This window comes from Pleurodeles waltl, chromosome 1_2, assembly GCF_031143425.1.
Source record: "Pleurodeles waltl isolate 20211129_DDA chromosome 1_2, aPleWal1.hap1.20221129, whole genome shotgun sequence".
Classification (NCBI taxonomy): domain Eukaryota; kingdom Metazoa; phylum Chordata; class Amphibia; order Caudata; family Salamandridae; genus Pleurodeles; species Pleurodeles waltl.
The window spans coordinates 64,252,415-64,277,547 of NC_090437.1; the positions used below are offsets into that span (position 1 = coordinate 64,252,415).

Consider the following 25,133-nt stretch of genomic DNA (forward strand, 5'->3'; position numbering starts at 1 on the left):
TATGCTCTCTCTGCTTTTAAATTTGTCACTGTAGGCCAGTGACTTAATTTACCAATTTCAATTGGCACACTGGACCCCGTTTAGAAGTCCCTAGTATATGGTAACTAGGTTCCCAGGGTGTTGGGGTTCCAGGAGATCCATATGGGCTGCAGCATTTCTTTTACCACCCATAGGGAGTGCAGACAAACCCTTGCACAGGCCTGCCATTGCAGCCTGCGCGAAATAACGCACGTTATTCCAAAGCCATTTTCACTGTACTTAAGTAACATATAAGTCACCTATATGCCTAACCTTCACTTGCTGAAGGTTAGGTGCAAAGGTACTAAGTGTGAGGGCACCACTGTACTAGCAAAGGTGCCCCCACATAGTTCAGGGCCATTTCCCCAGACTTTGTGAGTGCGGGGACGCCATTACACGCATGCCCTACATATAGGTCAATACCTATATGTAGCTTCACAATGGTAACTCCGAATATGGCTATGTAACATGTCTAAGATAATGGAATTGTCCCCCATTACAAATCTGGTATTGTGGAGCCAATTCCATGCATCCTGGGGGCTCCACCATGGACCCCCAGTACTGCCAAAACAGCTCTCTGGGGCCTGCACTGCAGCTACGGCTGCTGCCACCTCACAGACAGGGTTCTGCCCTCCTGGAGTCTGGGCAGCCCAGACCCAGGAAGGCAGAACAAAGCATTTCCTCTGAGAGCAGGGTGTTACACCCTCTCCCTTTGGTTTGGAAATAGGTGTTACAGGCTGGAGAGGGGTAGCCTCCCCCAGCCTCTGGAAATGCTTTGAAAGGGCACAGAGGGTGCCCTCCTTGCATAAACCAGTCTACACAGGTTCTGGGACACTTTCTCCCCTGCTCTGGCGGGAAACTGGACAAAGGAAAGGGGAGTGACCACTCCCCTGTCCCTCACCACCCCAGGGGTGGTGCCCAGAGCTCCTCCAGTGTGTCCCAGACTTCAGCCATCTTGATTTGCAAGATATGTGTGCACTCTGGAGGGCTCTGAGTGGCCAGTGTAAGTAGGTGACATCAGAGACCCCTCCTGATAGGTCCATACCTGATAAGGTAGCCAATCCCCCTCTCAGGGCTATTTAGGGTCTGTGCGTTCTCTTCAGATTCTGCTTGCAAGTTTCCTTCAGGAATCCTTTGCAACAACTTCAAACTTTTCTGACCTCGGATCAACCGCAGCCTGCTCCAAGAAAACGCTGTAACTGCAACAAAGTGTCTACAAGAGAAACTTTTCTTCAGCAACCTCAGCTCCAAGTCAGCAACTGCAACAGTTTCCACGGTGTGCACACTCTGGAACACTTTGAAATAATCATATATGAACCGGATGTATACATGCCAGTGGACTAATGCTGTCAAATGTGATGTACTTGCAGGGAGGGGAGGCAAAAGGGGTGGAATTGGGGGGAGGTAAAGGGGAGTGTGCAGGATCCAATCCAGTACGGCTGACTGAATTGGCAGTTAAGTGAAAACTGAGCAATTATATTGTCTGTTTTTGTTTTGTATTTGAGTTGTAATGCTTCATTACTATATGTGAACGTGGACATTGGATTATTCATGAAAACAACTAATAAAAAGATAGTCTAAAAAAATGCCTGACTCGCTCCAACATTCTTACCACGAGTCTAGGGGAAGCTATTTAGAACATAAAAACTACCAATCTACAATTCTATATATTGTACATTTGTGGCAAAAATAAAGGTTGGGCAACACAGGAAGGGGGGGGGGAGGGGGGTTCTTATTTCCAAAAAATGTGTGGAACAATGTGGATGCACAGAATGTGCCTATTTCTGTTTAACTTACGTATATTCCCTGCTAGCAAAGGCCGATCTATCTAAATGAATATTAGCATCTAAGGGGATGCAGAAAACATTATCAGAGTGGGGTTCAAATTATAATAAAAGTATTATTCCTATAAGGACCTTGGACCTTACATAAAGCATGGTTTTGGGGTTGGGTAGGGAAAATTCGGGAAGGTGGCATAACTGGCATTTCCATCTTCCAGTCTGTAGAGGATTTGAATTTTAAGTGTGTTAGATTGGGCATCCTTGGCGTGGTCTCCCCTAACTTTTTGCCTCTGTTTCCCAGGTTGTTGATGTGTGCTGAACTCTGTTTTTGCTACTCTGGGCATTTTACAACTGCTATCCAGTGCTTAAGTGCAAGTGCTACTATATAAAATGTGTATGTAATTGGCTTTCCATGATTGGCATATTTGATTTACTGGTAAGTCCCTAGTACAGTGCACTAGAGGTGCCCAGGGCCTGTAAATCAAATGCTACTAGTGGGCCTGCAGCACTGATTGTGCCACCCACATTACTAGCCCTGTAAACATGGCTCAGACCTGCCACTGCAGTGTATGTGTGTGCAGTTTTAAACTGTAAACCTTCCCTTTTCTTACTTGTAAGACAACCCTAAGGTAGGCCCTAGGTAGCCCCATGGACAGGGTGCAGTGTATGTTTAAGGTAGGACATATCCTAATGTGTTTTATATGTCCTGACAGTGAAACACTGCCAAATTCGTTTTTCACTGTTGCAAGGCCTGCCCCTCTCATAGGTTAACATGGAGGCTGGCTTTAAATATGTTTGAAGCGTAGATTCCCTTTGGGAGCAGATAGACATGTGGAGTTTTGGATCTCTGAACTCACAATTTAAAAATACATCTTTTAGTGCAGTTGGTTTTGAGATTGTTTGTTTGAAAATGCCACTTTTAGAAAGTGGGCATTTTCTTGCTTAAACCTTTCTGTGACCCTGCCTGTTTGTGGATTCCCTGTCTGGGTCAGTTTCACAGTTGGGCGCTTTGCACCTCTCTGTAGACATTGACACAAAGGGAGCTGGGGGGGTAGCCTGCATATTCTGAGGAGCCATCTATGCTAGGGGGGAGGGGAGGAGTGGTCACTTACACTGGAAAGGGCTGTGTCTGTACACACAATGCTGTCTCCAGCCCCCTGGTGTGTGTCTGTGGCCTGGCCTGAGCAAGGCAGGATTTCACAAACAAGAGAGACTTTCTTTTGAAGTATGCCTACTTCAAAGGCAGAACTGGGTATAAGAAGGACACCCAAGCCCCTACAAATTAGATCACTTCTGGAAATCAAGAGGAACTTCTGCCTGGAGAAGAGCTGTAGAGAAGTGCTGCCCTGCCTGTGACTGTGCTTTGAGGAGCTATGCTGCAGTTGCTGCTGCTGCCATTGTAAGGGGACAAAGACTGGACTTTGATGTGCATTCCTGCTTGTGAAGAAATCTCTGAGGGCTTGTCCTGAGCTAGCCTCCCGTTGTTGAAGTCTCAGGACCATAAAAGACTTCAGCTGCAAGCACCTGGACTCTCTGCTGAAACTCCTGCCCTGCCAAGTGGTGCCCTATCAAGTTCCTGGGGCCTTGAAAGGTGAAGCTGGCAGACCAAGACTGAAAATTCATGCACAGACCGTCATGCGGGGAAATTTTTGATGCAACCTCTGAGAAGCGGCTGAAAAAACAAAGCACCGCCAGCTTTGCAGCTGAAATCAATGCTTCGTCTACAGTGCGGCTGGAAGATCAACGCACGCGGCTGGAGAAACAACACGCAAGACCGGTAATTGAGGCTGATAACATCGCACTCAGCACGGTTTTTCGGATACCGTGCGGCCGGATTTTCAACGCAACATCGCTGGGCGAGGAAAATCGATGCATCCTTCTCCTACGGAGAGATGAAACGGCGAACACGCCGATGCGACCAGATGAGGAGAAACGACGCACGGTCTCACTTGCGGGTGAGAAATCGCACATCGCTAACCTTTTTTTCGACGCTCACTTGCCCGTGTGTGTTATTTTGACGCTACCAGGTACTTTTCAACGCTAACAGTGTTTTTACTGTTTATAAAAGGATTTAAGACTCTTTTGCTTTTAAAATTCATAATTTCATTTGTGTATGTTGGATTTTTGTAGCCTTGGTCTTGTTTTGTTAAGATAAATATTTCCCAATTTTCTAAACCTGCGTTGTCATTTTGTAGCATTTGTACTGAGTTACTGTGTGTGTTGGTACAAATACTTTACACCTAGACTCTGAAGTTAAGCCTGCCTGATTGTGCCAAGCTACCAAAGGGGTGAGAGGGTGTTAATTGAGGGTGAGTCTCCTTTACCCTGACTAGAGTGAGGGTCCGTGCTTGGACAGGGGGTAACCTGACTGCCAAGCAAAGACCCCATTTCTAAGTGCATTTCTGAAATCTGTGAGGGCGAGCTACCATATGATGTTCTAAGTTTTGTTGCGTAAGTTAGATTACTGATGTTGAAGGTTAATGGCTGTCCACCCACTCCTGCTCAGCATGTGCTCTATTAGAAGAACTGAGCTAAATGTTGTGCATACACAGCTGCGAAGGTGTATCTCTGTACTTTTTCGGTACTCATATGCTAGCGCAGCCCACATTGTATCACAATTCTACAAGCTTTTTGGATAAATGCCAACATTTCCAGCTAAAATAAGTTCATCACTGTATAAGCAGAAGACTAAATGCCTAGCATATAACACTACTGAGTATCCTGGAATCCACTCCACAAGAACACTCAACATCAACTAAAAACTCTATGCAGCATATAACACACAACCCCCATGAAGAGTATTTAGGATGAGGTGCCAAATAATACTGCATTCCAACATTAAGTTGGGATCCTGAGTAAGGATGACTGTTGTCCATGGATTTTGGAAAGCTACTTGTAAGAGGGAAAATAAACAAGTCTGGAGTATATTATATTGACCCAAGTCTAGAGCTCCTTGAGTCTTGGAGTTCTTAAGGTTTTTGTTGAAAGTACTTGAGCATTGTTGCTCATTTGGTTTACTTTCACCTTGTTTTTAACCTTGGTCTCCACCTCATTTATACTGATTAAATTTATGATGTTCCTTTGAGATGGATAACCAATTTTATCTCTGTTCTCTCCGGTTTGCGCTGGGACCTATAATGAGGTACCCTTCCATCTAATTTGGTTCCACTTGCTACCTAGAGAGCATTACGGTTAAGAGCCCCCCCCCTTAGGGGAGCCCCCCAGGCATCGCATTGCAGCACCAGCCTGGCGAAGAGTGTTCCCGATGATGAAGCCAGTCATCATTTGAGATGCATGAGGGTTCTACGCTCTATTAATGTCTGGTCCTCTGGCTGGCCTAAACTTTTTTGGAACAGTGTACCCTTTGTATTTTGATTCATTTGGGAGACCATACACTGGACCAGTAATCTCCCGGTCCCTCCCCCCTTTTTGATTTTGGAATATATTATATACATACCTGTTATATGCCTGCCATAAATGCGACCAGTGTACGGAGAAACAAACTGGGACAGCAGCTGTTGGAGAAAAACATGACCAACATTAGTTGTGAGTGACATCAAAGTTACCTGTCTATTCTCTTGTTTACTGCTGCTAGTAGTATGTCTTTTCTTAAGTAAAGTCCTGCAAACGATATGGGTACCTTTTGAACATACCAGGCTGAGAGACTGGTTACTGCGCTAAAACTGTGACAATCTGAGCTTTTCATTACTGGTATCTTAGGGCTGAACCTTACTGCTGAGCCCAAAACTAAGCACCAATTGCCCGCCTTAGGCTGTTGTCCTTCAGGGAAGCAAAATCAAGCAATCCAAGGCTTACTTAGGGTGCTGATATGAGATTGGAGACTGAGAACACAAAAATACATCAAATGACAATAATCCAATCTCAAGCCAATGTGTAGTCTTTTAAAAGAGAAAATGCTTTACTAATTCACACACAACACAATACTCTTTTCAGTGGTTCCCAAACATTTTAGAACCACAACTCACTTTTTCGAGCAACAAACTTTGGCAACTCACCTACTTTTACCGGGCATGACGAAGGCTAAATGTTTCAATATAACTAAAACATCATGTAGTAGTGCATTGTCATCTACAGTCAGCACACTTTCCACTGAAATGGCCACTAAATTTGCGCAGACATATTTTTATTGATAAAACTATACAGCACACAAATGAGAATTTGTGCCTCACCAAGTAAGTGTCATGATTTGTTTTGACCCTATTAAGCATACTTCAGAATGACAAAAGTGCTTCATTTTTGCATTCCTTACTGCTGGATGCATACAGGTATTTACATTTTGTTGTGTTTTGCCAATAACAACATCCTACATTGTCATATAACTCACTTTAAAAACTCTTCTCGGTTTGCAGTTAGAGAAAGGAATGCAAACACCGATTCCTATGTTGAAAGAATAATAGTGTGACATTTGACTTCTGTCTGTGAATCACGAGCACATGTAACAAGTTAAACACAGAGTATAAAGGCATCCCTATTTATTGCTCCGATTTCCACAACCCAACAAAAAATTAGCCTGCGACCTAGCTTATCAGCAGGCAACAATTAATACTTGGAATTCATGTATACTCACTATTTACAGGGGATGCATCTTAGGCTGATGCCGTGGCGCAACCTTCAGTGTTATGTTTAATGCAAAAACTTTAAAGCGGTCTACAGGGGTTCTTCCCAGGTCACTATGTATCCTTGGAAAGGCAATCTTGATCAGGGCTAACACTAGTGAATACTACCTCTCCTTTCCTTCCCTGGTTAGACAGTACCTTATTATTCATTTCGACATCAGTGTCTATAGGACCAGCGCTCACTGATCCAGGAAAACAGACAGCGCCGCACAGTTGGACAGGCTGCTTTGAAGATTGTGGTGTTCACGGTCCAGAAGGTCTTGCAGCCTGGGTTCTTTCTCAGGCCAAGTCAGAAAAATTACTACCTAAACAATCTAGGTGCTTACTGCTGACCATAGTAGTGAACACTTAAAAGTGGGCACACGCCTCTCCATCAATCTAGGATTTCCTCCTACAATCAGGTTCTTCTTGCAGGGAGACCACAGGTTGGTATCCCTGACCTTATGCTTCTTGGTGCTCTCTTTTGTCAGTAATCCTCATGTACAGTTAAGCTTTACATCTCCCTCTGATCAGAGGGAGCCCAAATCAGTTGACACTGTACGTGGCACTTAAGGCTTACAGAGCAGCACAGGTTCCCTCAAGTTGCAGCATAAGAAATCAGTTCAACCGGCCTAGGCCCCTCTTTAAAACAAATTGTATTAATTGATTCTAGCAGGCATTGCATATTCACAAATCATATGAGCAAATACATTACAGTATTCAACCCCCCCAAATATCTAATCATTACACCTCAAACATGGCATAAAGTGTCAACTGCAGAATCAACGATAGGCAGGACTGTAGGGCAGTTTCCCATAATAACAAATACTATGATGATCAAGGAAAATTCGGGTTGCATTGTCTGACAAAAGTGGAAATCATAGAAAATGCAAATGCATGATCAGAACTTTGCCAATTTCAGATGATATATATATATATATATATATATATATATATATACATACATACATATATATATATATATGTATATATATGTATATGGGCCAGATGTATCAAAACTATTTTGCATTTGCAAATGGTGTGAAGCGCAAAATTCCTCCATTTGGGAATGCAAAAACAGCCTTTTACAATTTATGAAAGGCATTTGCAGTGAAATTTTAAGGAATTGCTAAAATAGCAATTCCTTAAATAGGAAATCGCAAATAAGAAATACCTATTTGCGATTAACTATGCACATGTATCATGCATTTCCTAAATATGAACTGGGCATTTAGGAAATGCAATTACCACCAACTCCAAGTTGGTGGTAACCGTGTGCAATTTTTTTAATGCATTTTTAAAAGTGCCATGTAGTGCACACATGCCCCTAGGGGGTGTGTGTGCTTTACTTGTGTACAATTTATTTTGAGGGGGTGCATCAAAGGGCCACGTCACCCTTGAATTTGCATTACCCAAGCTGTGAATTCCTAAAAGGAATTCGCAAATTAGGAACTGCAAAACCATTCGCACCTATGGGCCTTCCCATAGGGATGAATGGAGTTCCATTCCTTAATAGCGATTGTGAATTTTAGGAAATCGCTTTTAGGCAGTGCTTAATTTGTAAATTAAAACGTGCCGGTGCTCTAAGTCCTTCTCCTAAACACGGGGCTGCTGCAATTAAATGTGGGAACACGGAATACTGAGGCAGCGTAATCCTAAAGCCATCTCGGGCCTCTTCAATCCATTTAAAGCCACTCCTTGTCCCTGCAGCTAACTCCTACAGCTTTCTCCTTTCTCCCATTGGGACGCTTTTTCGTTTTTGTCTTCCTCCGTCTTTCCCATATCTGTCTTTTGCTCACAGCAAATGCTTGGGGCAGAAGAATAAGCGCCGGAAACAACAAGACCTAATTAAGCACTGCTATTAGGCATTCGCTATTTTCTTACACACCATTTTGCTTTTGTCAAATAGCGATTTCTTAAAATTCGCTATTTAGGAAATGTAAAACGGTACTTTGATACTTCTGTCCCTAAATGCATAATACATTTAATCAGGCAAATCAAATATGATAAAAAAGTATTTTACAAATCACAGCACATCTGTAGTAAGTGAACAAAATATAAAGTGCAGAAACCCCATCAGCTCACATACAGATAGCAATCCGGATAGAGCCATGTAGAAGGTGCCAAGCATCCAGGCATTAAAGAACAGCATAAAAGGGCAGGCATGAATATTTCTGATAAAGTAAGAGCAATAAGAAAACAGATAAGCTTAAAGTTCATCAGATACAGCAATCAATATATCATACTTTAGTGCCATTACACAGTATAGCCAGTGTAAAGTGCATGGCATGAACAAAAACAAGCAACAGAAATAGAATAAATAGTGTATACCTGATATAGATTAACAAAATCCAGCCAGATAGTATGAGTTGGCTACAGTTACCCCCAGACTAATCAAGGCCCTCAGCCTTACAGTGAGGGTAGAAGAGACGAGTGCCTCCTTCTTGCAGATCACCTCCAGTGCCCTTCCTGAGTACGTCGGTCAGCTCTCCCCCTCAAAGAAGGGTCCAAGCAGCCTATTCTGACAATCTTGGTCCAAGTCTCCATGTTTCTGAGCAGAATCCTGGTAAGGAGAGTTGGCAGCAGGTACCCCAAGCCTACGTGCAAAGAGTTTCTCAGTCACTATTGGTGAGAAATCTTGGGAGTTCAGGTGCCAGCTGTCACCGATTACAAAAGGGGTTTAGCCAAACTTTTCATTTAACTTTTTATTTCGTTATCTTAAAGCTCAGTTCAACCGAAGTGTCAGCGTGCTGTACAACTGAACAACAACTGTGGTTGGGTGACCCCCTCAAAGAGAACTGAAAAGATACCAAGAGGGCAAAATGACAAGGAAAATATGATGACAACAGCTCAAAACCAGTATCTAAGTGGTATAGGGAGGAAAGCAAACAGAATAAAAGAATTAATCAGGTTAAGTGCTATTGGGGAGTAAGAGACAAAAATGAATTGTGTACTGCTACTCATGGTTATGTTGAGTGGCGACCTTCCTGGGGATAGGGGACCTTTTCTGGACGAGGCTTACAGTGTATGAGGGCATGCAGTCTGTGACTTGGTAAGCTATTTTGGAACGTTTTGCAATGTCACTCACGTCTGTGGTTTAACCACTTTGTGCATTTCTGGTAAGTACACATGTTCTTGTTAGAATAAGTTATGCTAAGTTTGCTGCAATCGTTTGGGGACTGCTTCAAATTCAGGACCTTACTGACTATGGTTTAGACCATTTTAGGAGGATTATTCTTATTTCTTTTGCCCTTTTATGTTGCCCATGGCTCCAGTCTGTCTGCTCCGTAGGGTGCCGGAGAGGCTTCTCCTCTCCACTTGCCTTCCATTTTATCAGATACCGTGAGTAATACAGGTGCTGGTTTTAGAGGAAGGTGATGTCTCCTGCAAGAAGCCACCTGAGTCCGACAATAATCGCACTGACCCAACTGTGCTACAGCTAGTGGCAAGGCCTAATGTCGAATTCAGGCTGGGTACAGTACTGGCATGCTAGGTAGACTAACTTTCACCGTTTTGAGTGTTTTGTAGTTTAAAACAAATATTTTTTATTGCTTTTAGGGAAAACATGTGGTGCCCTCCAACCTTTCCACGGCTACAAAGTCAAACACTTAGTTCTCATCAGCAACGTGAATTTCTCTTGGGTCAAATGATGCAAAATGCTTTTGGTCCCTCACAAGGATAATAATGCAGAGAAAAAAAGCCTGACATCTCAACTGTTGCAGCCTACAGTGAAGCCTAATGCTACTTGTAAGAAATTGAGTCCTACTGGCAGCAAATCAAATGTATTCTAAGCTGAATAGAGAAGTATGTGTGAGGGCATATCTGGAACATTGGCCTTTGCAATGGTTGATAATAATAATTCTGTGGAACATTTAGTATGATGTTGTAATCGTTTTTACTGCAATGTGGCTACTTCGTCCATTCATGCTACTGGGAAAGGGTTAAGTGTATGGGAGCTGAGTACAGACTGATATGTTGAGATGCTTCTTCTTGTAGGAGGTATGGGATGTTAATGGACAATATGTGAATCCTAAAAGTAACATTAGCACAATCCTGAGAGGCACATTGATAAATTGTGATCAGAAGTTGAGTCTTAACAGTATGAAACCTACACTTTCACCACAGTGCAGTTGCAGTTGCAAATTGCATGCCTGCACCTTGAACTAATGTGTTTCCTCTGCCAGACTAATGTTTCATAACATGTGTGGATGGCCAGTGTATGAAACATTTGTTTTGGCCTACCTGGTTCCATTAATATTACCTCTATGGCCAGCTGGTGCCACAGTTTTTGTTTTAGCAATCCTAAGCCAGTGCCAGCTTTTCAGTGTGGGTCTACCTCTCTGAGATGGAACTTCTCCTCTTGGAGAAGCAGAATGAGCACATATATGAAGAACAAGACAAAGTTGTAGATCTTGAATTTTTTCTCCATCCATTGGTAGGATTTAAAGAACGTGGTGACACATTTCAATAGTCACTCGCTGGTTTCAGGCAGCACGAGACTAGCTCATTAATTAGGGACGACAATGCATCATTTTAGAGCATTACTTTCTGCTCTAAGTTTCTGCACACCATTTTACTATATTACTTCCCACTCTAAGCGTCTACATCATTGTAAGGGCGACATAAAAAGAATTGAATTGGCTCATCGTGATTTGGCAATTGGTTTATTAAACATGGGATCACGGAAACGTGATCAGTTCTTACATCAATTCAATTAGGAAGGTTTCCAATGGTTAGATTTAGTAAGCAAAGGTGTGTACCCAATGGTACTTGCAATTGAAACCTTAATCTAGTTCTATTAGGTAAGAGACATTCATGCTGTCTGCTGGGAGCTCCATCTTTAATCTATCCTGAATGGCTACCTCAATTTGAATAATACCTCAATAACATGGCATACACCAATGCCACTCATCATTTTTAATTCTGGTGCTTTGAGAAGACCAGAAGCTATTCTTCATGTGACTACGTTTATCCACATTGCAGCCACAAGCTTGCAAGCCTGAGACCGGCATGAGAAAAGAAGGAAACAGACAGAAGCAAATCTCCAAACAAATTTTCATCTCCACTCTTCACATTGCCTTTGGTGTTCATAAGTCTAACCACGCTGCTCCTTCACGCTCTCCTACTAAGACTGGTGCACCAAGATAGCAGGTCATGCACTGTCTTCCTCTAGGATTCTGCTGTAGCCATGTGGTAGCACTCTGCAGGGATTATTCTCAACTCCCACAAAATGCACGAATACCATAGTCCTGAAACACTTTAGAAAGGAAATCTAGTAATTCTAGGAATGTGGCTCACAGCCAGTTTTCAGGGCGTCCTGATTTAGACTCATCCAATATTTTCCATCCTCTGGATATCCCAAGGTCGATACTCCTGTTGTGTTAGGTAGTCTTGAATTGCCTCCACAATGCTGGGAAGATCTACTTTAAAGCCAACAAGGCCATGGACACTTGCCTGCCCCTCAGGGAGCATAATGGCAATATAAATCTCTTCAGGAACCCTAATATCATGTAGTCTAGGTATGTCTGTGAAATATGCTGTGGATGATGTCAAACCCCTCACAAGATATTTGGCAGTTTTGGGCAGTCCCTCAATAAGTTTAGCAAGGTTCCAATTACCCCCAACAGCCTCTCCAACATTTATCAGAATAGTGGGAGTCCCACTCATAGTCGGATAGGAGTGTGGTGCCAATAACTATATTCACCATGGCCTTCCTGATTGAGGGGGCTTGTGTAAATTCCTCCACTGACAGCATTTGTTGCAGTTCACCTCATGGCATCGAGCTTGCCCTTGCACTTCCCCTTTATTTTTTCCCAGTTTGCCTTTATTTGATTTTCAAGTATGGAACAAGCAAAGCAGTATGTTTTTTAATGTGTTTTATGACATTTTTAGGCATGATTTGACAAATTGAGGCGTAGCAATGCAAACCAGCATGTCATAAACGGGGTGTCAGCTGGGCTGAGTGCAGCTACTGTCATTCACCATGAAACAAAACATTATGAGCAACGATATTAACAGTTATTTGTAACAACCGAAACCGTGGAGTCTACATGATGTAGGAATTGTGTCCTACAATTCAAGGTGGCCGGGGAGGAACAATCTCCAATGTGGGCTATTCAATGAGGGTGCTGCATCAGCAGAACGGGCAGCTACTCAGTGGGAGGGAGGGGACCCATGTAGGATAATTAGTGGCTGTTCTGCAGAATGATAGGGCTCATGCCCAATAGTGACCCTGACAGGGTGTGGAGTCCTCTATTGTGGTGCTTCCAGTCTCTTTTATACTCTCTCTCACACCCCTCCCTCCCCTGGGGCAGTGAGCTCCATCAGTCGTGCGAACCTACCTTGGTGGTGTAATAATGTGCCTCAGCGTGGGTGTGCATCGTTTTTAGCTTAAAAATTAATTAAATGCGTCTCCCAACACTCCCCACCTGTCCATGAGTCCCCCCCCTCATACGAAGCAACTTGAGGAGGTTTGCTTCTGCTCCGTGTCCATGTCAGAAGTGTGGCCAACCTACGCTGAAGATTTAGGTGGGGGGGTGGACTGATAGCCTCCATGCCATTGCTACCTGCCTTTTACACAAAACAAACGCAAGGCCAATAAACAGGTGGAGGTGTGGGTCACCTTTCTCTTTGGGGCATAGCCCCAACAAGCAAGATTCAAGTGTGGGTGCAAGAGTGTTTTCTGCAACTTCAGCCACTGTGGCAGTAACCGCTTGCCAGACCAGGTACAGAATCAGGAAATCCCATTCCATGTGGTAAAACCCAGCGCCCAGCAGTTTACATCAATGGCACTCAGGGGTCAATGCCTGGAACATGCTCTTAATGGGGTGAGGGGAAAGGTAAGCTTGATGCACATAATTAAATTGTGTGAAATTCAATCTAGGGTTGCGCTCAAGAGGAGGCCCCATCTGACTGTGGTTGCGGCAACACTCGGTCCCATCTGGTGCGCGCTCCCGTTGCGTAATCCAGAGGAGCGGAATTGAAGGAAGTGGCGAGGGTAGTAATAGTGTGATGCATATTAATGCAACTCAGGAACACGTGTAACATGGCAAAAGAGGGAGGTTCCCCTTTCCCAGCATTCCACTTGGCCTGTGATCCATGTTTTAGGGTATGAAAAGTTTAAAACTCACCTATACCATAAATGCTCATGACATCTTGAAAAGACACGAGGGCACACTTGTGGCAGAGCTTCCCCAGTTGGTCAACTCTTGCTTTCTTTCAAGGACCGGTGTCATATCATTGTTTTGGTGAGTCGTGGTAAGTCCCAAATCAGAACAGACAGAGAATATGGGATGTGAAGTCCATGCACAAATAGCATGTTCAGTCTACCGTCATCTGCCACGTCTCCTGTCAAGGGCGGAAAGTTGGATCCGATAACCATGTGTAGATGCTCACTTTATCTAAGACCTAACGGATGGGCGCCACCTCGGGCATGTGGGTATGCGCAGCCAGGCCATTGGCCACAGTAGCTGTGCCGCTGCATAGTATAGCTCAAAGTTGGGCACACTAAATCCGCAGTCAGTCAAAGGGCATTGTAGAGTGGCAAGTGCAACATGCTGACGACCATTGCTCTGTATCAGTTAAAGTAATAGGCCATGCAGCCCCCGAACAAACTTCTAGGGAGCACTATCGGAGAGCAGAAAAACAAAAGAGTAGCAGCACCAGCATCTTCAAGATCACCACTCGACCCAGCAGAGACAGGGGCAGCGATCGCCAGAAGGGAAAAGACCGGTAGATAGAACAGACTGCCTTGAATACATTGTCCTTCTTGATTTCCCTTTCCGAGTGATACAGTAATCTACTTTCATTCATGCCACAACACTTCAAAACCCAGGTGAGAGTAAAAGTTAAAGGTTTATTACTGGTTAATATCCATCATCAGGAACCCCACGTCTCCATGTCGTCCTGTTATCTCTCCTCCTCTCTCCACATTCCATCCTAGAACCTACCTACATCATAATGTTGCCCACCCATAGAACAAACATAACACATCCCCTCTACTACCAATTAAAAGAAAACGGAAAAGAACTTTAACAGAAGTATACATTTATACATATAGTGCATACAAGAACAAAAATGTAACACCATAATATAGTATAACCCAATTGATTGCCAAATGTATGTTGACATGAACCAATATCAAGTGAAAATTCACAAAATCAACATAACTACAATATAGGTAAAGCACGTATGTATACGTCAGTAAGAAATTTACTGTAAAATAAGGTTTTAGGGAATAATAAAACAATGATCATGTTATTCAAACAATCCTTTAACCATCTTTGTCTCCTTCCCGGTCTCTTTTTCTGATGACTCCCAAGATTAGTTATGGGACTTTTTTTCCCCAGCAGAGAAAAGACCTCCAGAACTAGTGAGGTTATCACTGGACTTTTCAAGTGCACTTCAAACCATCTCGACTGTTTTTGCCATACTTTACCAGATTCTAGAACTAGTACATTCCTTTTAACCTCTGATTTTGAGAGACCCGTAAAATTGGATTTCCTTTTCTTCACAAACCAAACTTTCTTGATACACACCCAGTCACCCATACACCATCTTCCTTTCTTTGCACCATGCAATTCATCACAGTGTTTTGTATTCCAGTTAATGTTCTCTTATCACACTATTTCCATGCACTTTTGCACTTCCAATGTTAGGAGAGAGTTTGGTTCTTGCAACCCTCCTATCAACCCCTCAAAAGGAGAAACCCTAGTTATCTTATTCGGAGTAGTTCTGTGAGCCCACAGTGTTTCTCTGAGTGTGTTTGTTAGAGCTGAACCATTCTGCAAAGTCTTCTGCACACAGCTCTTTACCATTTTGTTCATGACTTCAGTTAAACCATTTGCTTGAGGGTGATAAAGTGCCGTATGCTGATGTTCCACCCCCTAGCATTCAGAAACTACCCAAACTCATGCAACACAAACTGAGCTCCGTTGTCAGTCAGCATGTACCTGAGTAACCCTTTCATAGCAAATTCTACTCTCAAGAACGTAACAATATCCCTTGAAGTAAGTGAGCCACAGCACTTAGGAACAATCCATTTAGTGGTATAATCAACCAAAACAAGGACAAAGCTTTCAAATGCTCCAAAACAATACAATGGTCTCACAATATCTATACCAAGCTTTTCCCATGGCTCAGTAGGTACTTTTACAGGTTCTAATGGGAATGTCTCATAATTTTAGTTTTGTCAGTTATTCATGTAGGAGGCTGGCCTGGCTTGTAGTGGGTACCAAGGGGTACCTACACTCTGTACTCTAGCAGCTTAGGCTGATAGAAGGTAGCTATAGCAGAGCAGCTTAGGCTGAACTAGGAGACATGCAAAGCTCCTGCTATACCACTGGTGTCATATGCACAATATCATAAGAAAACACAATACACAGATATACTAAAAATAAAGGTACTTTATTTTTATGACAATATGCCAAAAGTATCTCAGTGAGTACCCTCAGTATGAGGATAGCAAATATACACAAGATATATGTACACAATACCAAAAATATGCAGTAATAGCAAAAGGAAGTAATGCAAGCAATGTAAAGTTACAGTAGATTGCAATAGGAGCACATAGGTATAGGGGCAGCACAAACCATATACTCCAAAAGTGGAATGCGAACCACGAATGGACCCCAAACCTATGTGAGCTTGTAGAGGGTCGCTGGGACTGTAAGAAAACAGTGAGGGTTAGAAAAATAGCCCACCCCAAGACCCTGAAAAGTAGGTGTAAAGTGCACCTATATGCCCCAGAGAGCACAGAAGTCGTGATAGGTGAATTCTGCAAGGAAGACCAACACCAGCAATGCAACCAAAGTGGATTTCCGGACGAGAGTACCTGTGGAACAAGGGGACCAAGTCCAAGAGTCGTGACACAGTCGAGATTGGGCAGATGCCCAGGAAATGCCAGCTGAGGGTGCAAAGAAGCTGCCACCAGATGGTAGAAGCTGTGGATTCTGCAAGAACGAAGAGGGCTAGAAACTTCCCCTTTGGAGGATGGATGTCCCATATCGTGAAGAAGCTTGCAGAGGTGTTCCCACGCAGAAAGACCCCAAACAAGCCTTGCTAGCTGCAAGGGTCGCGGATAGGGTTTTTGAATGCTGCTGTGGCCCAGGAGGGACCAGGATGTCGCCACTTGCGTGAGGAGACAGAGAAGGGCGCCCAGCAAGACAAGGAGCCCTCACAGAAGCAGGCAGCACCCGCAGAAGTGCCGGAACAGGCACTATGAAGAGGAGTGAACCGGAGCTCACCCGAAGTCACAAAAGGAGATCCCACGACGCCGGAGGAGAACTCAGGAGGTTGTGCACTGCAGGTTAGAGTGTCGGGGACCCAGGCTTGGCTGTGCACAAAGGAAATCCTGGAAGAGTGCACAGGAGCCGTAGCAGCTGCAAATCACGTGGTACCCAGCAATGCAGTCTAGCGTGGGGAGGCAAGGACTTACCTCCACCAAACTTGGACTGAAGAGTCACTGGACTGAGGGAGTCACCTGGACAGAGTTGCTGAGTTCCAGGGACCACGCTGTTGTGCTGAGAGGGGACCCAGAGGACCGGTGATGCAGTTCTTTTGGTGCCTGCGGTTGCAGGGGGAGGATTCCGTCATCCCACAGGAGATTTCTTTGGAGCTTCTAGTGCAGAGAGGAGGCAGACTACCCCCACAGCATGCACCACCAGGAAAACAGTCGAGAAGGCGGCAGGATCGGCGTTACAAGGTTGCAGTAGTCGTCTTTGCTACTTTGTTGCGGTTTTGCAGGCGTCCTGAGCAGTCAGCGGTCGATCCCTTGGCAGAAGGTGACGAGAGAGATGCAGAGGAACTCTGATGAGCTCTTGCATTCGTTATCTAAAGAATTCCCCAAAGCAGAGACCCTAAATAGCCAGAAAAGGAGGTTTGGCTACCTAAGAAGGAGGATAGGCTAGCAACACAGGTAAGAGCCTATCAGGAGGAGTCTCTGACGTCACCTGCTGGTACTGGCCACTCAGAGCAGTCCAGTGTGCCAGCAGCACCTCTGTTTCCAAGATGGCAGAGGTCTGGAGCACACTGGAGGAGCTCTGGGCACCTCCCCTGGGAGGTGCAGGTCAGGGGAGTGGTCATTCCCCTTTTCTTTGTCCAGTTTCGCGCCAGAGCAGGGCTGGGGGATCCCTGAACCGGTGTAGACTGGCTTATGCAGAGATGGGCACCATCTGTGCCCATCAAAGCATTTCCTGAGGCTGGGGGAGGCTACTCCTCCCAAGCCCTGACACCTTTTTCCAAAGGGAGAGGGTGTAACACCCTCTCTCTGAGGAAGTCCTTTGTTCTGCCTTCCTGGGCCAAGCCTGGCCGGACCCCAGGAGGGCAGAAACCTGTCTGAGGGGTTGGCAGCAGCAGCAGCTGCAGTGAAACCCCGGGAAAGGTAGTTTGGCAGTACCCGGGTCTGTGCTAGGGCATCGGGGGGTCGTGGAATTGTCTCCCCAATGCCAGAATGGCATTGGGGTGACAATTCCATGATCATAGACATGTTACATGGCCATGTTCGGAGTTACCATTGTGACGCTATACATAGGTAGTGACCTATGTATAGTGCACGCGTGTAATGGTGTCCCCGCACTCACAAAGTCTGGGGAATTTGCCCTGAACGATGTGGGGGCACCTTGGCTAGTGCCAGGGTGCCCACACACTAAGTAACTTAGCACCCAACCTTTACCAGGTAAAGGTTAGACATATAGGTGACTTATAAGTTACTTAAGTGCAGTGGTAAATGGCTGTGAAATAACGTGGACGTTATTTCACTCAGGCTGCAGTGGCAGGCCTGTGTAAGAATTGTCAGAGCTCCCTATGGGTGGCAAAAGAAATGCTGCAGCCCATAGGGATCTCCTGGAACCCCAATACCCTGGGTACCTCAGTACCATATACTAGGGATTTATAAGGGTGTTCCAGTATGCCAATGTGAATTGGTGAAATTGGTCACTAGCCTGTTAGTGACAATTTAGAAAGCAGAGAGAGCATAACCACTGAGGTTATGGTTAGCAGTGCCTCAGTGAGACAGTTAGTCATCACACAGGGAACACTTACAGGGCACACTTATGAGCACTGGGGCCCTGGCTGGCAGGGTCCCAGTGACACATACACTAAAACAACATATACCTTTCGGGGCAACTACTGCACCTCGGGTATTCACCAAATGCCTAGTGGTGGTAGCAGCCCATCTACGCAGACAAAAAGTGCATGTTCAGGCTTATCAAAGCCAGCACTCATGAACAGTTTCAACAACACACTCCGGTTACAATAGATCTGTTCCAATGCTTAGGGTTCTCCATCAATATCACAAAATCTCACCTTCAACCTCTGCGGTTTCAGCCAGACCTTGGGCCTTTTCTAAACAGACAAATAGGATTAGCCTATCCCAATTGTGCAAGAATCAAGAGTTTCCAAACGTTGTTTCAGACAAATCAACAACTCGCAGTGAGGAGACTCATGCATCTCCCAGGGATGATGGCCTCCTGTGTTGCCATAGTACCCCTTGCATCGGTTACTCCAAAGCCTAGTAGGACAGTGGTCTCAGCTACAGGGTCAGTTAGAAGATCTAGTGATGATAGACCGCCACACATAACTCCCTGCAGTGGTGGAATACTAACAACTTATTACGAGGGCAGCTTTTCCTCAGCCCTGTTCCCCACCTCACTGTCACAAAGGAAGCATCATTCATGGGATGGGGTGCACACTTGCAGGATCTCACATTACAGGGTCTCAAGGGCACCAAACACCAGGGTCCCCACATCGGCTATCTAGAGCTTCAAGCTATTCACCTAGCATTGAAAGCATTCCTACCTCACCTAATTGGCAAGGTTGTCCTAGTCCGGACAAACAATGACAACCATGCATTATCTACAAAAAAAAAGGGTGGACACATTCTCTACAATTATCTCACTTATCTCAGATAATTTGGAGATGTGCTTTGCATCACATCATTCACCTGTTAGGGCAGTACCTTCCAGTAACAGATGACTTTGCAGATGTCCTCAGCAGGATGCAGCAACATGTCCACAAGTAAGAACTCCACCCCTAAGTCGTCCTTCTATAATTTCTTAAATGGGGGGGTTCCCTCGAGTAGATCTCTTCGCAACCGTAGAAAACACCAAATGCCCAAATTTCGCAGCCAGGTTCCCACACCCACCATCTAAGTGCAACACAGTGTAGATTAATTTGTCAGGAATATTTGCCTATGCTTTTCCCACTCTTCTTCCATTTCTAGCTCGAAAGCTCAGGCAGACATTGCTCACTCTAGTACTAGTGGCTCCGACATGTAAACCAGGGCTGACGGGCCCAATATTACTGGACCTTTCTGTAGTCCCCCACAAGGAGATTCCCAACAGGCCGGACCTTGGCACTCAGAACCATGGAGAAATGAGGCACCCAAATCCCAAGGCTCTCAACCTGGCGATTTGACTCCTGAGGTCATACAATTTGGTTACCTGAATCTACCACCTGAATTTATGGCTATTCTCAGGGAAGCTTGTAGTCCTGCCACACAGCTAAATGGAAGAGGTTTGTTTGTTATGGTAATTCAAAAGAAATTGATCCTTTTAATGCCACTGTACAAAACACTGCCTTTTACCTGCTTCATTTACAACTCTCTGGGCTAGCATTCACCTCCATATGGTACATCTCACTGCATAAGCTGTCTATCATCAAAATAAGCAACACATGTCTCTATTCAAAATACCAGTCATTAAAGCCTTCATGGAGGGGCCTAAGAGTAGTTTGACCACGGGTTCCGGCTGCACCTTCATGGAATCTTATCATTGTTTTTACCCAACTCATGGGCTCTCCATTCGAGCCCCTGCATACCAGTCTCCTTCAATATCTTTATTGGAAAGTGTCATTTCTAATTGTTATTACCTCACTTAAACGCGTTAGCAAGCTTTAGGCATATACCTTGGAACAAACTTTCTTACATCTCCTATGAGACAGGGTAGTCCAATGCACCAAACCTACATTTCTACCAAAAGTTGTTTCTGACTTTCACCTCAATCAGTTGAGTTACAGTTTTTTCTCTCAACCAGAATTGATTGTGGAGAGTGCTCGCCACACATTAGGTGTCAAAAGAGCCCTTATGTTCCACAAAACAATTTTTTTTAGAGACATTAAACAACTATTTGTTGCTTTTTCACCACCTCAAAGGAAAGCCTATATCCAAATCAGGTGTTGCCAGATGGATAGCTAAGTGCATTCAAACATGTTTTGCTGAAGCCAAATTAACTCTTACCTGCAGCTCCTAGAGCACACTGTACTAGAAAGAAATGAGCGTCCTTGGCTTCCCTAGGAAACATTCCAATAGCTGACATATACAAAGTGGCTACATGGTCTACACAACTTACTTTCACAAAACATTACTGTGTGGGTGTTCTAGCACACCAACACGTTAATGTAGGTCAGGCAGTGCTACGTACACTTTCAAAAGCCCTTCCATGATATAGAAAGTGTTTTCCAAGTCATAAAAGGACTTTTGTACGTGGTCATACGCCATTCTGTGTCATTTACCCCTGTGTTTTTGTAAATTGCAGCGTTTGCAACCTCAAAATGGTTTTGTGCATCTGGTCCCCTAGTTCTCTAACTTAGTTCTAAAAAAAATCTTATAAGAACCCACATAGTGATTGCTACTAAAGGAGCATTCAGCAAGGGTTGAAAATTACCTAATTTCTATTAAAAGCCAGTACTGAGATCTGTGGGCTTCCAAAATCCTTGATCACTGAAAAGCTTACAAATTTCAATCACCTGCTCTCATCTTATATCACACTTATCTACCCATCACCATATGTCATGTCTCCATCCATCTATCCTCCATTCCCACTCTGACTCATCCCAAATCCATTCTACTACTTTCATCTCCTAAATAACTCTGCCTAAGCTATTCCCTCCGCTTCCACATCTAACCCACCAAACCTCACTTTACTACCATGATCTCCCAAACAACCCTACTATATTCTACCTCATGATTCTCACCCTGCTACTATGATCTCCCTAACCCATTCCACAGACTCTTCCCTCCTCCATCCTACCTTTACTCATCCCAAGCCTAAATCCTTTTACCATAAACTCCCAATTAACACTTCTGAATTCTTTCCTCCTCCACCCCCCCATTACTCCAGTCAATCTAACTAACACTCTCATATCCACGGCTCAAATGCACTCATAATAATACTAAAACTGTACTCATATTTCCCTATACTAATCCACTGCTAATTCTTGTTGGGTTCCAGAGTAGCGTGCTACTTGCCGAAAAGCGCTTTGACACCTCGTCAGGGGCAGTAAGCGCTATATAAATACTATTACAATACAATATATACAGTGAAATATGGGGGTAACATGCCAGGCAAGATGGTAGTTTCCTACACAACCCCCACCCCCCAAACGAAGGACAATAAGACTAGCCATGACCTGATGAGTCTTCATTGTCTAAGTGGAAATATCTGGAGAGTCCATCTGCATTGGAGTGGGTACTCCCAGGTCTATGTTCCACTGTATAGTCCATTCCCTGTAGAGATATGGACCACCTCAACAATTTAGGGTTTTCACCTTTCATTTGTTTTAGCCAAAGTAGAGGTTTGTGGTCTGTCTGAACAATGAAGTGAGTGCCAAACAGGTATGGCCTCAACTTCTTCAGTGCCCAGACCACAGCAAAGGCCTCCCTCTCTATGGCAGACCAACGCTTTTCTCTAGGGGTCAACCTCCTGCTGATAAAAGCAACAGGTTGATCCTGGTCCTCAGAATTGAGTTGTGATAAGACTGCCCCTACCCCTAATTCAGATGCATCAGTTTGGACAATACATTTCTTGGAGTAACATGGCCTATTTAGGACAGGTGCAGTGCACATGGCCTGTTTCAGCTCCTCAAAAGCTTTCCGACAGCTAGCTGTCCACAATAACTTTTTAGGCATTTTCTTAGAAGTGAGGTCATTAAGAGGGGCTGCTATGGAGCCATAGTTCTTTATGAATCTCCTGTAATACCCAGTGAGGCCTAAGAAGGCTCTCACCTGGGTTTGAGTTGTAGGGGAAACCCAATCTATGATAGTTTGGATTTTTCCCTGAAGTGGTGCAAGCTGTTCTCTACCTACAAGGTGTCCCAGATAAACCACTTTCCCCTGCCCTATCTGGCACTTTGAAGCCTTGATAGTGAGGCCTGCCTTTTGCAGGGCCTCCAAAACTTTCCACAGGTGGACCAGGTGATCATACCAGGTAGAGCTAAAGACAGCTATATCATCTAGATATGCTGCACTAAAAGCCTCCAACCCTTGCAGGACTGTATTCACCAACCTCTGAAAAGTGGCAGGTGCATTTTTCAGACCAAAGGGCATTACTGTGAATTGGTAGTGCCCTCCAATAGTCGAAAATGCAGTTTTTGCTTTAGCATCCTCTGATAACTTGATCTGCCAATACCCTGCAGTCAAATCAAAGGTGCTTAGATACTTGGCAGATGCCAGTGTATCTATTAGCTCATCTGCCCAGGGTATAGGGTGAGCATCAGTTTTAGTTACCTGGTTGAGACCTCTGTAATCTACACAAAACCTCATTTTTTTTCCCCATCTTTGGAGTGAGGCTTTGGTACAAGCACCACAGGAGAGGCCCATGGGCTTTCAGAGTGTTCAACCACTCCCAGTTCAAGCATTTTCTGAACTTCTTGTTTTATGCAGTCCCTGACATGGTCAGGCTGCCTATAGATCTTACTTTTGACAGGCATGCTGTCTCCAGTATCTATAGTGTGTTCACACCAAGAAGTGGTGCCTGCCACAGTAGAAAAGAGTTCAGAAAACTGACCCAGGAGATTTATGCATTGGTCTTTCTGCTCAGCAGTAAGACAGTCTGCCAAAACTACACCTTCCACTAGAGCATCTTGTTCTGTGGAAGAGAAGAGATCAGGGAGAGGGTCAGTCTCTTCTTCCTGTCCTTCATCTGTTGCCAGGAGCAGGGTGAGATCAGCCCTGTCATAGTAGGGTTTTAGGCGATTGACATGGAGCACCCTAAGGGGACTCCTGGCAGTGCCCAAGTCAACCAAGTAGGTGACTTCTCCCTTCTTTTCAACAATGATGTGGGGTCCACTCCATTTGTCTTGGAGTGCTCTTGGGGCCACCGGCTCCAAAACCCACACTTTCTGTCCTGGTTGGTACTGAATCAGAACAGCCTTCTGGTCATGCCATTGCTTTTGGAGCTCTTGGCTGGCCTGAAGGTTTTCATTGGCCTTTTTCATGTACTCAGCCATTCTGGATCTTAGGCCAAGTACATAGTCCACTATGTCTTGCTTAGGAGCTTTTAAAGGTTGTCCCCAACCCTCCTTTACAAGTGTTAGAGGACCTCTTACAGCGTGCCCAAATAGGAGTTCAAGGGGGCTGAAGCCCACTCCTTTCTGGGGTACCTCCCTGTAAGCAAAAAGGAGGCAAGGTAACAGGACATCCAATCTCCTCTTGAGTTTTTCAGGGAGTCCCATTATCATTCCTTTGAGAGTTTTGTTAAATCTCTCTACCAGTCCATTTGTTTGTGGTTGATAAGGTGTGGTGAATTTGTATGTTACACCACATTCCTTCCACATGGCCTTCAAAGTATGCAGACATAAAGTTGCTACCCCTGTCTGATACCACCTCTTTTGGGAAACCCACCCTGGAAAAGATTCCCAGGAGGGCTTTTGCCACTGCAGGTGCTGTAGTGGTCTTTAGAGGAATTGCTTCAGGATATCTTGTGGCATGGTCCACTACCACCAAGATGAACCTATTGCCTGAAGCAGTATGAGGGTCAAGGGGGCCAACTATGTCAACCCCTACCCTTTCAAAGGGAACCACAACCACAGGCAGTGGAATAAGGGGAGCCTTTGGGGTGCCACCAGTTTTGCCACTGGCTTGACAGGTGACACAGGACTTATAAAAATCTTTTGTGTCCTCTAACATTCTAAGCCAATGAAACAGGGGGACAAGCCTTTCCCATGTTTTAATTTGCCCTAAATGTCAAGTCAAGGGAATGTCGTGGGCTAGAGTTAGGAGGAACTCTCTGTATTGCAGGGGAATGACCAATCTCCTGGCTGCCCCAGGTTTAGGGTCCCTTGCCTCTGTATACAAGAGGTTGTCCTCCCAGTAAACTCTATGGGAGTCACTGACATCCCCATTTTGCTGTTTGACAGCTTGCTGTCTTAGACCCTCTAATGTGGGACAGGTTTGCTGTGCCACACTCAGCTCCTCCCTGGCAGGCCCCCCTCCACCCAAAAGCTCAGCAGTGTCTGCTTCCAGCTCCTCTGGTGAAGGTTCTGCCAGGGGGGAAATTCTTCTTCCTCAGAAGTTGAATCATCTGTAGAGGAAGGGATAGTGGGTAGGGATTTACTCTTACTAACCCTAGCTTTAGGGAGCACTTGGTCCATTGTTCCAGGATCCAAGTCACCCTGTCCTTTTTGCTTTTTGGCCTGAGCCCTGGTTAAAGCAAAAATATGCCCAGGAATGCCCAGCATTGCTGCATGAGCCTCCAACTCCACTTCTGCCCAAGCTGATGTCTCTAAATCGTTCCCTAGTAGACAGTCTACAGGTAAATCTGAATCAACCACAACTTTCTTAGGACCAGTAACCCCCCCCAGTTGAGATTCACAACAGCCATGGGGTGGCTAAGAGTGTTGTTATGAGCATCAGTCACTTGGTACTGGTGACCAAGTAGGTGTTGTTCAGGGCGTACCAGTTTCTCTATTACCATGGTAACACTGGCACCTGTGTCCCTGTAGG

The 25,133-nt window shown here is 44.7% G+C and overlaps 1 protein-coding gene across 1 annotated transcript in view; it reads right to left on the reverse strand.

Annotated features, from left to right (window-relative positions):
* Positions 1-25,133, reverse strand: part of MRPS18C (mitochondrial ribosomal protein S18C) — an 84,376-nt gene that overhangs the window by 15,808 nt on the left and 43,435 nt on the right. Inside the window, exon 4 of the mRNA XM_069236369.1 lies at positions 5,257-5,314. Within this exon, the coding sequence (XP_069092470.1) occupies positions 5,257-5,314 (58 nt within the window). The remainder of the gene's footprint in view (positions 1-5,256; positions 5,315-25,133) is intronic.